The 14,809-nt window shown below is 37.5% G+C and overlaps 1 protein-coding gene across 1 annotated transcript; it reads right to left on the reverse strand.

Moving 5' to 3' along the window:
- Positions 1–708: 708 nt before the first annotated feature.
- Positions 709–12,821, reverse strand: NR2E3 (nuclear receptor subfamily 2 group E member 3). Its single transcript, XM_073619112.1, has 8 exons — positions 12,391–12,821; positions 10,741–10,891; positions 9,463–9,566; positions 9,115–9,363; positions 8,124–8,305; positions 7,610–7,850; positions 7,396–7,501; positions 709–1,780 (listed from the first exon to the last, which is right to left on the reverse strand). The coding sequence occupies exons 1-8, from the start codon at positions 12,443–12,445 to the stop codon at positions 1,648–1,650; spliced, it is 1,221 nt and encodes a 406-aa protein (XP_073475213.1). The 5' UTR covers positions 12,446–12,821; the 3' UTR covers positions 709–1,647.
- Between the last annotated feature and the right edge of the window lie 1,988 nt (positions 12,822–14,809).

Here is a 14,809-nt window from a genome sequence, read left to right on the forward strand (position 1 = left end):
TTTATAACCTAACCCTGACTTGTACTTCTCAACAACATTGCCCCTTACTTGTTTGGAGAGTTCATTGGTCTTTATGGCAGTGTTTGGTTAGTGGTGCCTCTTACTTAGGTGTTGCACCCTCTGGGGCTTTTGAAAAAAGTGTGTATATGTAATGACAGATCATGTGACACTTAGATTGCACACAAGTGGACATCATTTCACTAATTAGGTGACTTCTGAAGGTAATTGGTCGCACCAGAGCTTTTTATGGGCTTCATATCAAAGGGGGTGAATACATACGCACATGCCAATTATCATTTTTTTATTTATGAAAAATAGTTTTATGTATATATTTTTCTAATTTTACTTTACCAACTTAGACTATTGTATTCTGATCCATCACATATAATTCAGATTAAAAAAACATTGAACTAAAGGCTGTAATGTAACAAAATAGGTAAAAAGCCAAGGGGGGTGAATACTTTGCAAGGCACTGTATGGCTTATAGACATTAGCTTATGCTAAGACTGGTGGTTATGTCAACTTCTTCTTCAATTGAGTGAAAGCCTCTTCAGATACAGAAGTCCAGTGGTCAACAAATAGACATTTGCAGGACCTCTTTTGATTCCTTTACTGGACACATCACTTTTTAGCAGGTTTAAAGAGCTTTGGCCACTTTAGCACACTTCTAATTCTGTTTTAATTTGGTAGTGCATTACTGCTATGTTATGAAAATTGTATAGGCACAGCCGTGTCCATGCCGTATGAATACGTAAGAAGTTTGGTTCACCCTTCAGAGATTAGTACGTCTGGACTGTAAAATAAATGTTTATTAAATATAAGCTGTAAAACATTGTAAAAACGAAAAATGGTCTAACATCACAGGAGGGCTCAAGAAGCAAATTGCAGGGTGCAACAGAAAACACACACACAAAAAAATATTTTTTACTCACATGAAACCTTCTGAAGCTGGCAACACAGCACACTGACAAAAATTACTAACAGTATGTCTATAAATAAAAATAAATAAATAAATAAAGGGAAACAAAAGCACCATAAATACATATGCGCTGCCTATTGCAGTGGCTCTCAACCCTGTCCTCAGGTACCCCCAACAGGCCAAGTTTGCAGGTTTTACTTTATCTTGCACAAGTGCTTTAAATCCGAGTCAATGGCTTGGTATTTTGGACAGCTATTTTATCTAAGAAAAATTCCCAAAGCATGGCCTGTTAGGGGTACTTGAGGACAGGATTGAGAACCACTGGCCTGTTGCACCCTGACATGTTTGTAGTTTAGGTTATTATGCTTCTGTAAATTAGTATATGAGGTTGCTTTGGACAACAACTCTGCTATTCCTTTCTTCCAGTTTCTTAGCATTCGTTTCTAAATTATGACCATACATGTTATAAGCAGAGACCATCACATACATCATTGTAAATGCAGACAGGAGGTACACGATATCCCCTGAGTATGTACGCACACACAATATGACAATAAGTAGGACAGAAGTCATTGGCTTGTGATTGCATTGCTGTGCTCAAGTTCCAGTGAAATTCTTAAGTCAGTTTTCTTATCATGATTGGACCCCTGAAAGGGGGCCTTGCATTTCACTACTATATTAGCAGCTGTTTTTTTTTAGGCTTCCGCAACACTGGCTGAGTGACCTGTTCAGTTCTTAAACATGTCACAGAGGAGTTTCTCCATGGGAGTGCTGCCAATGGTACGGTGGAAAAACAGAAGCTCTATGCGCTCAGAGGAGATGAAGCGAAGAGATGGGGACAACAGAAGCAGCTTCCCAAACCTAATAGAAGGGAAAACAAATTGCAGGTGAATGGCCAATCCCTTAATTTGTAACTGAACATTTTATTTTATTCATTCTACCTGCCCTCAACCAATCTTATACTCATCTGGCCCCGATCCAGGAGATGTCAGCTATGTGGTCTCCTCAGTGCCACACAGCTTCTCAGGCTCACAAATGTGTTTCAATCTCCATTAAATTCTTTGGAGACTTCATACTCCCACGTTGTTTTATGACAAACAGGTAAAATAGTTTGAAATGCTAAATATACAGTAGTTAAAAATATAGCTCAGCCCTAGTTACAAAAACTTTTTTTTAAACAATTTCTAAAGTTTGGAAATTTTAAAAACTACACCCCCAAATTTAGATATCTTGTTCATATTTCTACATATTTTATTAAACTTTCTCTAAATATTTACAATTGTTTGAAAGCTAGCCAATCCTGAAACTCTACATGGTGTGCTGTTTAGTTTATGTCTCTGTTGTTTTGGTGGCAATTGATAAAATTAGTCTGGTGGATTCAGTACACAGAGGGGTAGATATATGAATTGTCAAGTATACTGAAAGACAGGGGTCTCCAAACTATGGCCTGCTGCAAGATCCTCTCCGGCCCCCTCATATAAGAGGGGGCTCTTATGGGAACCCTGATGTAAGGGAGGGGACTCTGATAGGGACTCTCATGTGAGGAGCACTTTAATAGGGAGTCTGATATAAGAGACTCTGACAGGCTCAAGTTTATGTGGAATTTCTTTGCTTAGTTTATTTAGGTTTTTTCCTCTTGTTCTAAATCATACCATGCTGATTAATCGGTTCCCGACCGGCGCACGCCGATGTACGTCGGCAGAATGGCATGGCTGCGCAAATGGGCGTACCTGTACGTCCCTTTGAATTTGCCACCGTGCCATCGCATGCGTGCATGCCGGGCCGTGAGCAGGATCGCTGGTCCCACAGACTTGATGTCCGCGGGGATACCCGTGATCGTCTCACAGAGAGGAAGAACGGGGAGATGCTAATGTAAACAAGCATCTCCCCGTTCTGCCTAGTGACAGTGTCACCGATCATAGCTCCCTGTGATCGTTAAGTGTCATCACGATTATGTTAGAATCAATCCCTAGTACACACTTAACCCCTACAGCGCCACCTATTGTTAATCCCTTCACTGCCAGTCACATTTACACAGTAATCAATGCAATTATAATCGCACTGATCGCTGTATAAATGTCAATGGTCCCAAAATCGCGCCAAAATTGTCTGACATGTCCACCATAATGTTGCAGTCATGATAAAAATCGCTGATCGCCGCCATTACTAATAAAAAAAAAATATTAATAAAAATGCTATAAAACTATCCCCTATTTTATAGACACTATAACTTTTGCGCAAACCAATCAATAAATGCTTATTGCGTTTTTTTTTTTTTTTTTTTTTTACCAAAAATATGTAGAAGAATACGTATCAGCCTCAACTGAGGAAATTTTTTTTTTTTTTTATATATTTTTTGGGGATATTTTATTATAGCAAAAAGCAAAAAAATTGCTTTTTTTTTTTCAAAATTGTCGCTCTTTTTTTGTTTATAGTGCAAAAAATAAAAACCGCAGAGGTGATCAAATACCACCAAAAGAAAGCTCTATTTGTGGGAAAAAAAGGACATCAATTTTGTTTGGGAGCCACGTCGCACGACCGTGCAATTGTCAGTTAAAGTGACACAGTGCCGAATCGCAAAAAGTGCTCTGTTCTTTGGACAGCCAAATGGTCCGGGGCTTAAGTGGTTAAAAAAAATTCCCAAGAAAAAAAAATATTAATTTACTTAAATTTGATTTGTTAATTCATAAATCAAAATTTTATCACCTGTGAATATTTGTAAAATATACGACGTGACTCTTGTACAGAAAATTTTGGAGACCCCTGCTGTAAGAGGACAGGAGTGACGATACCTAAATTTACCTCTTGTGTCTGTTGTGGTGATGCATCCTCCACACTGCAGGTGGAGAGGTGAAGATTAGTAGGAAAAGCAGAACTTCAGACCATTAACCATATTTATGAAGGATTTGCTGGTATATTGGCTGACATATTAAATGGATACGTTTATATTAATGTATTTATTTATTATTAATCTGTTCATACCCTTACACATAGTAAACTGGTTTTGGATATAAAGAACCAGAGAAAAGAACATCACTACACATACTTTCTGCCATGAACTTATAAGGGTGTCACTGCACCCTTCTCTTAACAACAAGTACTAGGTTGTAATATCCCTTCATTACCAGACCATTTTTCAGTGCTGTGAAACTTTAATTGACAATTGCTCTGTCATGCATCACTGTAACCAATAAGATTGATATACCGGTAATTTTTTAACACAGAGGCTTTTTTTTATGGTATTTAATAACTGCTGTTTTTTTTTTTTCTTCTTTTGATGTAGAAAGAAAAAAGGCTAAACATGTTTTCTTACTTACAGCTATAAAACATAGCAATTAATAATGCCAGGACAATACAGATTTCCCCAAAATTACTCCTTTTTGAAAAATAGACACCCCAAGGTGATCTAATCTTTTATCAAAGGAAAAGATTCGCTCTGCCCCTTGGAGCTTAATCATGAGTAAAACACATTGGGGGCATGGCCTGGCTTGGGTCTGGGCTGAGGCTGCCATTCATCTCACTTCATGCACATGGGTCTACTTCATGATGTGCGACGTATGGATCTTTTCCTTTTACATTGCTGCAACTTGGACCTAGGACAAGTTCCCTATCCCTGCCTGCACTCACAGTGGTCTAGTTGGACTTTACCTCTCTACCTGAGCGGTATCTAAATTTGATCTAAAAATTATGGGGAAATAAGGAACGAACGCCGGTATTGATGGGTAAAGCATAGAACTTTTAAATGGTGCAGGTCATACACAGAGGAAGGAAAAGTGGAGGGGGCTGATGTACAGGTCACCTACTATGGGAGGATGGCGATGAAGGGTTAAATGTTGAGATGTGCAGCCTAAGGGAGGGGAAGGATTTAATATACAGTCACTGCAGAGACAGGATGGAGAGGGAGGTGTAAGGGTTAAAATCTGTTCATTAAATTAGTAGCTGCTGCTTCTGCAGCCGCTAATCTGGAACTAATGAATGAACAAGTCAGTTATTAGCTCTGCCTCCTTCCTTTTTTGGTTCGCTATAGGGCAGAGGAACAAGGGGAGCACTCACAGATGAAAACACTACACTGTTTAGTTTACATCATGTGATCGCTGTGCTAATCAATCAGCAATTACAGTATGTGGTACAGAGCCCCAAAGCTCAATTCTGGAACACTTGCCATCCAAGGGCTATTTCCAAAGCAACGTTTATAAACTGCACACCAGAAATAAATGTTCGTCACATATGAAATGGTAAGGCGGTTAAGCGTGATCATGGTGCCCTTCATTTATAGTGTAATTATGCACTGCAACATCACACCAGCTCTTTGGATGAGCAGAGGACTGCCCCCAGGCTTTATGGCAATGAAGAGCAAGACCTGGTGTATCACCTGACTGGCTTGATGACTTCTGAAAGAGGTAAGTATATACCAAAACAGCAAAAACACAGGTGGGGGGTAGGGGTTGAGGGGTAGGTAGGGGAAATTTACTCACCAAGTGAATGAGCCAGAGCAGTGACTAACACCTACTAACCCATCAATTTATGTAACAGGTGAAGAGTGGGAGCCAGAGAGAAAAGATAAGGTAGGTAAAGACTAGAGGGTGGGGGTAACTGCTGGGGATCATGGCGAGGAACACTGACACATTGTAGTTGTCTGTCATAATTTGAGGAGGAGTTGATCAAAGTCTGCAGGGGCGGTAGTTATCCACCTATTGGGTCCTGATTATTTTGAATTTTAGCATTGTGTCAATTTAACAGTTATCTTTTTGTTTTGTTTGATTTGTATGGATGCATGGTTTGTATTTCTTGGGTGTGGAGAGTTGCAGATTTCCATCCTCTCATTATTGTTTTGTTACCATGAATAAAGCCATTATTAGCTAAATTAATAATTGAGATCTTTTTGAAGGGAGCATCCCTGTTTTATCATTTGGTACACACTGGTCAAAAGCTTACAAACCATGGGGCATGTCCTCCAGATAGGGTAGAAGATGCCAAGCTTATCACAGTCCCAAAAAACATTTAGAGGAGGCTTCAGGTGTAAATTTAGTTATGCAGGAACTGATTTACATTATGCAATCATGAACAAGCAGAAATACTTTTTTTTTGTTTGTTTGTTTTGCTTTTCCGTGCACGTTATTTGCAAAATAAATCTTCACCCCATTCGCTAAGCTAAGGGAAAATTCCCTTCAAAGTTAACAGCCTGTTTGTCTTTTTTTTTTTTTGGGTTTAAGATTTTATTGCGCACATGAGTATTAATCATACAGTACATCAGACAGGGGTTACATCAAGATCAATGAGGAAACCAACATACATCAGTAGCAATAACATTGTACATATCAATGTTCTCTTAACTGAGCAAATCAGGTCTCCACCCCTATCAGCCTGTTTGTCTTTAGTAAAGCAACCCCTGCGAATATGAAAGAAAACAACTATTGCTGTGGTTCCTCTTTAGAAACCCTATAGTGTTTGGGAAATCCTTTGTCACAATGGCTCCTTAACATGATAATAAAACCAAATTTTTGCTGTAAAATGAGATGCTAATAGCAGGACATGTATGCTGTTGCTGTTTTTTACCCCTAATTTTTTCTCTTCTGTGCTTGCTCATCACTGCCTGACATCTGTTATGTGTGCCCCCTCTGCCTGCCGGGACATATGCAGTCCCAATGGAGTTTGCACTTTATGTATACCCCTATTTTGTACCACAAGCTTATGTGTAGCTGCTGCTAATACCACATACACAGGCAGCACAAGAGACCAAGAACCAAAGTCAAAGCACGGGAGCCAGTGTCAATCACTGCTGTGAATAGGAGAAAAGGCTTGGCTTTGGTTCTGCGTCTTTCGCTCTGAATGTATGTGCGATGCTGGGAGTGGCTGCACATAAGCATGTGGTTTAAAATGGGAGCATGCACAAAGTGGACGCTCCAGGGAGACTCCATAGTTCCCAGAAAGCACAGAGGGTACACACATACATGAAGTTGGGCAGCATTGCTGGGTTACAGTATGAGGAGCAAGAACAGAGAAGAAAGAAAAGATATTCAAGGCCCCCCTCAAATATGTTCCACACACACTAGGGGGCGCACATACAGCAAAATAAGCAGTGGGAGAATCACCATTATTTATGTATTGCGAAAATCTCAGAAAATATTAAAAAGCAAGAGCATGTAAGTCCTGCTATCATCTCATTTTACAAAAAAATGGCTTTATAATCACTTAAATTAAATGTTTATTTGTAAAACAAACTATATAAAACCCCAAAAATGTAGTCTAAAAACATAAATTATATCAAAAATACATGATATAAACAATTACCCCTCTTAGTGCTGAAATGTTTTATGGACAACTCATTTGCTGTCTAGAGTAAAAACTCCTTTTGCAGCTTACTACATATGTGACATTCTACATCCTATTATAAACAAATGTGATCAATAATTGTTTACATGGCAAATGTGCTAGAAAATATTTACAAATTAAGTTGCTGGCGAATGTTTAGTTACCTGACTGGCTGGTTGGGATAATGATTCCTAGTATGTTGAGCCAACATCATTTGAGACTGATCTTGAAGGTTTTCTACTTGTTCAGGGTCTTTAAGGCCTCTGGTTTCTGAAATACAGCAAGTAAGATGTAAGGTTTGATAAAAGAGATTATTCTAAATAAAGAACGTTCATTTCAGTGTTTGACTTGAGTGTTTGTCAGAATTCAAATGCCCACCTGGTTTAAAGAGGAGTACTGCCTTCATGCAAGCAAATTCTGTTGGGTCAACACTTAGCGATTTAAAACGACTGATTGTTTCTTGAAGGATTCGTACGTCCAGAGTGGAGGAGATAGCTTTTCCATGAACACTTGAAGATAAGTCTGGCACGGACAGCAAGGGGCAGCTGTCAAGTGGCATAGACCACTGGATGGCACAGAGAAGAAACAGTTCACTCCATGCTTCTTCTAGAAGGATGACCTACATAATGAATATAAAAAATAAAACTCGATCAAGTCTTTCCGCAAAGCTGGATTCACAAAGCATAATAGTATAAGCATGATGGTTGTATTTATTAAAGGTCTACACAAACATGGGCACGTTGACATTCTCCAGAATATTAGGCTATACGGTGAAATTTAAATACTGTACTCCTGCTCTGAATAAGCAGCCTATACTGTTCTTTGAGGCAGCCAAAATCTTCCTAAATCAGCACACAATTGTAGAATTTACATTTGCAGTTTCTAATCTCACCTGGTCTCTAAATGGAAGGTTGGAGAAGACTGGCAGGTTCTTTGCCCATTTCACTGCCATGAAAAGGAGTCGGGCAGAGGTCTCATACACCCCTTCTGGACTGGATGTGATAAAGGCAGACATCTGAAAATCATTAGGTGTTCGTTCTGGCTCGTTACTTGTAACGTCTATGTTCTCATCAGCTGGAAGAAAAAAAATGGTATCGGTACGTCTTACAAATTAGAGTTGACAATAAACTGAGTTGTCTGTAATTGTAGATTTAATGCATAGCAATTCTGTGACCATAAAAAGACTTTTGATCAAACAGATTCATTTATGGGACTGATTTACCAATGTATGAATCGAAGTGAAGTAGACCAGTTTATATTTTAAGCATCCACAAACAAGAGAAGCTATAATTCCTAATTACAATACACACAATTGTTTTTAATATTCACTTCACACTTTTGAAAACCAATTCTTTTAAATTACCTATTTAAATGGGTTGTGCATGAAAAATATAAAAACACTTCCAGAAATTCAAAGTAACATTCTGGTCAGAGAGGTATGATTCACACATTAGTGCCTGTCGTTTTACTCTCCCCGTCTGTCAGTCACTACGAGTCTTAAACCCTATCGCCAGGCTGTGATACATGGAAACAAGGCTGCCATCACATAGAAAGCAGCAGGGATCAGATCACATGCAGTCTATTCCTTCTTCTTTGCTTTTGTCATAGCATATTAATTAAAATAAGTTCAATCTTTATGTGAAATCTATTTTCTGCTTTTTCAGTAGTTTATAAATTCTCTTTCTTCTGGTCCTAGCATTATGGATAAAATCAGAAGTTGAATACCTAGTATATCTGAAAAGGAAAAAATCCGCTCTAAACTACAAAATGATATGACCTTACTACAGAGAGAGTGGTCTTTGATTTAGGAATAAGTTAATATGCTTGGATGAATATTGAAAAGTACATATCTATATCTATATTCACAATTAAAGGACCCATACCTTCTTCTGGCTCCAGTTTGGCGCAAGTCTCTGCTGTCATCAAACTAGCCATGAATCGGTGGTTATGGGGTGGACTGAGGGTTCCTGATATGTTATTGGGGACGGGGGTTCGTAAGTTGTTCACTGGTGGACAGGAAGGAGGAGGCTCTCGTGTGGTTGCCAAGTGTTCAGAGCGGCTGTCTGTCTCTAACTCAATACTATCCAGTCGAATCTGTGCTGTGCTGCGAGGCTGACGCTCATTCTGTACAGCTGAAGATAAAAGAATAAATCACATAGTTTTATCACCGATCTTACAGAGCGGTCATATACTATAAGCCAACTACCTGAGAAAGCAGGCAAGACACTTACCATCCTTGTTCATGCCTGTCTGAAGGCATTTTTTTAACCTGCAAGCCTGGCACTGATTTCTATGTGCTTTATCCACTGGACACATCCCTGTTCCAGCCTGGCATCTAAAGCATACACACAAAGTAAAACAAAAAGGCTGTTTTTTAAAATGTATTCTTTATTTATTGGTTAAAAAGAACAAGCATGTAGTAGCTGTATTAGTTTTAGCCTTTTCCCTTTATTTTCACTTGATGATCTTGCCAGTAAGTCTGTTGTTTTTCAACTTCCCTTAACAGACGGACCTGCCCAGAAACCGTGGCATTTATGGGGTTGAGTTAAACTATTTAATACTGACAGGTGTGCTTACAATGGTCAGTGTTCATTTATTTAAAACATTTATCCAAAAATGAAAAAAAAAATAACCTGTTGGTGTAACTGCTGAAAAAATGTTAGCTGGAGTTCAGGTTTGATTAGTTTGTCAGGTCCATCTAAATATGCTAGTGTATCTAGCACCACCTTCTCCCCAGATTGTCAGTTCTGCTGTCTAAAGGTGTCTGCATTGCTCCTCCATCTAGAATGGAGCCATCCTAAGACAGGAAGTATATTACTGGCCAGATCGACAGGTGAAATAAAGTAAAAATAAAAAAATACCACAGAGAGAAAATAAATGCAGTCACCACATTTAATGATTGAAAAACTGCAATATATTACTTTTTTGTTTTCGGATTTAATACTGCATTATTAATATGAAATCATCTAAATGTGTGTAAAGTGTCTCTGTACATGTTACTATATATGGAAAGGCATCTTCCTTTCCTGTACATTTGAGGCAGCATTGAACAATCCACAAAACTTTAAGAGCTTGTGATGCACCCAACACTTTAACAGTGCAACCATCGGAATGCTTGTTTCCCCTAACTTAGTATTAGTATTTACTAACAAAGGAACTCCAATGTTTTGGGCTCAAAATCAGAATTGAAACTTACATTTTATATGAGGTGAATATACATGTCACTGTATGCAAAATGTGCCTAGTTTAAACACAATTCTTGGTGAGTTCATTGTAACAATCAACACCATTTATCGGTGCACTCTGCCATTTTAGGTGTATTGTTCAGCAGCCATTTCAATCTTTAGCTCTTTTTTTAATTTTATTTTTTATAATTTACTGAATATGAAGTTATAGAGTTGACATCTTATTATGTACAACCTAAATTAATATTTAATTATACAATCGTTCTATTGTGACACCAAAGTGAACAGAATTTGAAGAATTCAAAGTTCTAAGAATGGACCTACCGGTAGATAAGCTTTCGGCGGACACTCCTTTTGAAGAAACCACTGCAACCGTTGCAAGCAAAGATGCCGTAGTGTTTTCCGCTGCTGCTGTCACCACATACTCTGCACAGCAGAGCCGGGCTAGGGGTTGGACCTGAGACAGGACTAGGAACTAGAAGGAAAAACAAAGAGTTAAACACCATTCTTCACAATTCATTCTCTCTCTATGGCCAACATAAATCTGTCTAGATGTATTTGGATAGTAACTAAAGATACAACCAAAGTTTCCCAACATAACAAAGATTACATCCCAGGCCTTGCTTACTAAAGTGATGCAGCACAGTCTCTAATGATATAGAAGTTCCTATTCCTAATTTTTTTTTTTTGTTGTTATGAAGGTGTGGATTGGACTTATTGCTTTCAAGTGTTTGACAGTGGTTGCTCTCAACCACTGTCAAACACTTTAAAAAAAATAAGACCCATAGGCAATTTTAGGTGTATTTGATTTTTTAAATTCCTAGCTTTTCTGCTAGTGAATTGACACATTTATACATCTGCTAATAAAAAAAATGTGGTTTAAATGTTCACCACTTTGTATAAACATAATCAGTTTGATGCTGTAAAAATAATTCTCCCAATGTATTTCTTATAAGAAAAAGTCACCAATGCATTTTATAGAGATATAGTGGCTCAGCATTTCAAACGGATGTTCTTTAAATCATGAGAAACGTGTTTTTACTTCATGCAGTAAAAGACACACAATAACATATTCTCAGTATAAGTAAAATAAATGCTAGATGTGCCTACTGTATTTACAGTATGTGCAATTGCACAGCCAAAAATGAGATGCTTTGAAAAATATGTACAAGGTTTATCAGTCTGATTGCTTTTTCATAATTGCTACTGAGATGATATGTAGATATACATATTTATAATGCCTGTTTCTACCCATATTGTTAAATGAGATTGGATTTAACAATTTGAGACAATATGATTTCTGTCTCAATAAATGTACAAAGGAGGTGGGCAATGTATTTTATTGTATTAAAAATAGTTATCTTTGCGTGTAACCAGGTGTGTTCCACCCCCACCAAAAAAAAAAAAAAAAACCCAAAATAATCAATAAATAATATAGGGGTTACAGCAGAGTAAGCATAACTTATAGCGTAATAAAAATATAATACAGTAACTTCAGGCATTCCTTCCCTTTTTAATTACTAACCTGCACCATGTGGTAGAAATGGAGATATAAGTGTTAAGGTCCTAAGTAGCTTCTTTATATACAACACTTGAAATACTAAAGAGGTGTGACCACTTGTTAACCCTTACATAGCAAACTCTTGTTTATGAAACAAGGGATTCTTAGTTTGCATACATTGCAATACATATTCAAGCTGGCCAACTGCGCCAAAGTGATCCCTCTCTTCCCAGTCACTATTTTATCTTGCCCAGTGCCTACTCCTTTTTTGTTAAAGCATATATGTGTTTTTTTTTTTTTTTATTAACAGATATGTGTTTTTTAAATATGTTAATATATATGTTTATCTATAAAGGTATGTTTTTTTTGTTTGTTTTTTCTTTTTTAGAAATCTTCATTGAAAACAATTTTATTGCAAAAAAAATTGATGAAATAAGATGGATGGAGTTAGAGTATCATTAATTGTGGCTTACCTGACTGGCTTTCTTCTGCGCTGGTACTAAGAATGGATCCAGTGGGTGAACTCATGTCACATTAACTTTCTAGAGTATTTCCTCAGATGATTCTCCTCTTATCAGGTTCTAAGCTTCTTTCAGAGGTGTGAACAGTCTGTCAATTTGACATGTGAGCCCAGTTTCACTAAATTAGTTAGTATATTGATTGAAGCAGCTGATATGTTGTATCATACTAGGGTAGATCCAAAAATCAGATGATTCTGCAGGGAGGTGAAGCTCTGCAGAGTGAGAATGGAGAGCTTTATTATTCTCTTGCTCCTGTCTCCGTTCAGGAGTTTTCGTAGGGCCTGGAGATTAGCTCCTAACGCTGTGTAAGCAGATGCCTCTTGTCATCCTCTTAATCTTTACTGTCTATGAGAAGGTGGCACAGCCACACATCTTAATGGAGAAGAAGCATGGAGCCTATTCTGTTATGTGAAGGTTTAGTATTCAAGTTAGTCAGAAGACTTCTGACAGACTATTGCCTATCATTGTTAACCTCATAGATACAATACACATTATTTTATGTGAAGTTTTTAGCAATCACTTTTTCATTTCAATCTGCACCCAGCAATGACTTTTTATTGCTGGATGATCTGTGGTCAAAATGTAAAATAGTTATTGAGTATACAATGTTATAAAGATACATAAAGTAAGTTTACAAGGATCTATAAAGTAAGCTCATTGTTTTACAGTAGGGTTTAAATAGGTAAATATCATGAAATTTCAAATATTAAACATTGGGTTCACGTAAACCTAAATTAAAGATATATATCATTTCCTTAGTTACTTTTGTAGGTATTTAAATGATTTATACCTACTATACATATTGTTTACAAGTAGAGTGTATATAGGTCAAATAAATTCTGATAATGAGCTTTAATCGTAAGGTGGAGAAAAGGAAAGAGAAAGAAGAAAAAGGGTTGAAAGGTAGAGGTATGGTCCACAAGGTTGTCCCGCTCGTCAGTTTATTATTCTTTTTAGTTCTCTTTGAAGCCTTAGAATGGGTGTCTCTGTAAGTCATTTAATCTGTTACCATGGCAACAGGACAGAGTCATTGAAGTTTGACAGGAACTGTTGTTTTATCCAAGGATGCCAAAGTTTTTCAAATTTTGGAATTTGATTTTGATCGATGGCTACCATCTTAGCATGGGACATTGTATTATTCATTCTGTGAATTGTTTCTGCTAGTACCAATGTAGGAGATTTCCATGCCTTGGCCACTGTTTGTTTTGCAGCCGTTATTAGTTGGATCATAAGTTTGAATTGAGAGAGTGTTAACCATTCCGGTTTTAGATTAAGTAAAGTTAAATATGGATCTGGTTGTATTATTTTTTTAAATATTTTAGATGCAATCACGAAGACTTCCTTCCAGAAGGTTTGGATTACTGGGCACGTCCACCATATGTGTAAATATGTGCCTATTTCTGGGCATCCTCGAAAACAAAGAGTTGAGGTATTAGGTGAATATTTTGCCACTCTAGCGGGTACAAGGTACCAGCGAGTTAGGACTTTATAATTTGTCTCCAGTGCTAAGATGTTGGGTGAAGATGATTTAGATGTGAGCCATATGTTAGACCAGTCCGTGTCTTCTAAAGTTCGTCCCAGGTCCTCCTCCCACCTCTGAACGTAAGAGGGTCTATTAAGATTTGCTACTCCATATAATTGATTATAAAGTGATGAAATTGTACCTTTAGCAAATGGATCTTTTGTACAGATTGATTCAAAAATGGATAATTGGGATAATGGTGTATCCCCCTTTAGGAATGGTGTATAGAAATTTTTGATTTGGAGATATCTAAATATCTCAGAGTTTGGTAGATCATATTTTTCTCTAAGCGATGGGAATGAAAGGAATGATTTAGATGCTATGAAGTCATTTAGTGTCTGAATGCCTGATGTTGTCCAAGCTTTAAAAGAATTTGGGTAGATCCATGCCGGATAAAAGGCCGGATTTCTGATAAAAGAAAGGAGAGGATTGTGTGGAGATTGTAACTGATATTTGGTTTTTAGTTTATCCCAGAGAGATAAGAAGTGTTTAGTTATGGGATTATGAATTTTAAAGCGGTCTTTAGGATCAAGCCATAATAAATTTGATATTAATAGAGGGTCATTTTCTGAAGCCTCTATAAATACCCATAATGGGATTTCCTGTTTTGCATGGTATTTGGACAGACTGGCCAAATGTGCTGCTCTGTAGTAGTTAGTAAAATTAGGGTATCCCAGGCCTCCTTTATTTTTGTGAAGATGTAGTGTGTGTATAGGTATACGTGGTTTAGAAGAGCCCCATATAAACGAAGTTGCTCTTTTTTGTACTATTCTCAAAAAATAGGAAGGAATTGGAATAGGGAGGACTCTGAATAGATAAAGCAATTTGGGTAGAATAGTCATTTTGATT

This window comes from Aquarana catesbeiana, linkage group LG03, assembly GCF_042186555.1.
Source record: "Aquarana catesbeiana isolate 2022-GZ linkage group LG03, ASM4218655v1, whole genome shotgun sequence".
Classification (NCBI taxonomy): Eukaryota; Metazoa; Chordata; class Amphibia; order Anura; family Ranidae; genus Aquarana; species Aquarana catesbeiana.

Excerpts from the sequence above, each read along its gene's own strand:
- NR2E3 (XM_073619112.1), bottom strand. The coding sequence starts at position 12,445 with ATGAGTTCACCCACTGGATCCATTCTTAGTACCAGCGCAGAAGAAAGC. Across the intron at positions 9,567-10,740 it reads CGCCGAAAGCTTATCTACCG|ATGCCAGGCTGGAACAGGGA; the intron begins GTAGGTCCATTC and ends TGTATGCTTTAG. Across the intron at positions 7,851-8,123 it reads ACCTTCCATTTAGAGACCAG|GTCATCCTTCTAGAAGAAGC; the intron begins GTGAGATTAGAA and ends TTCATTATGTAG.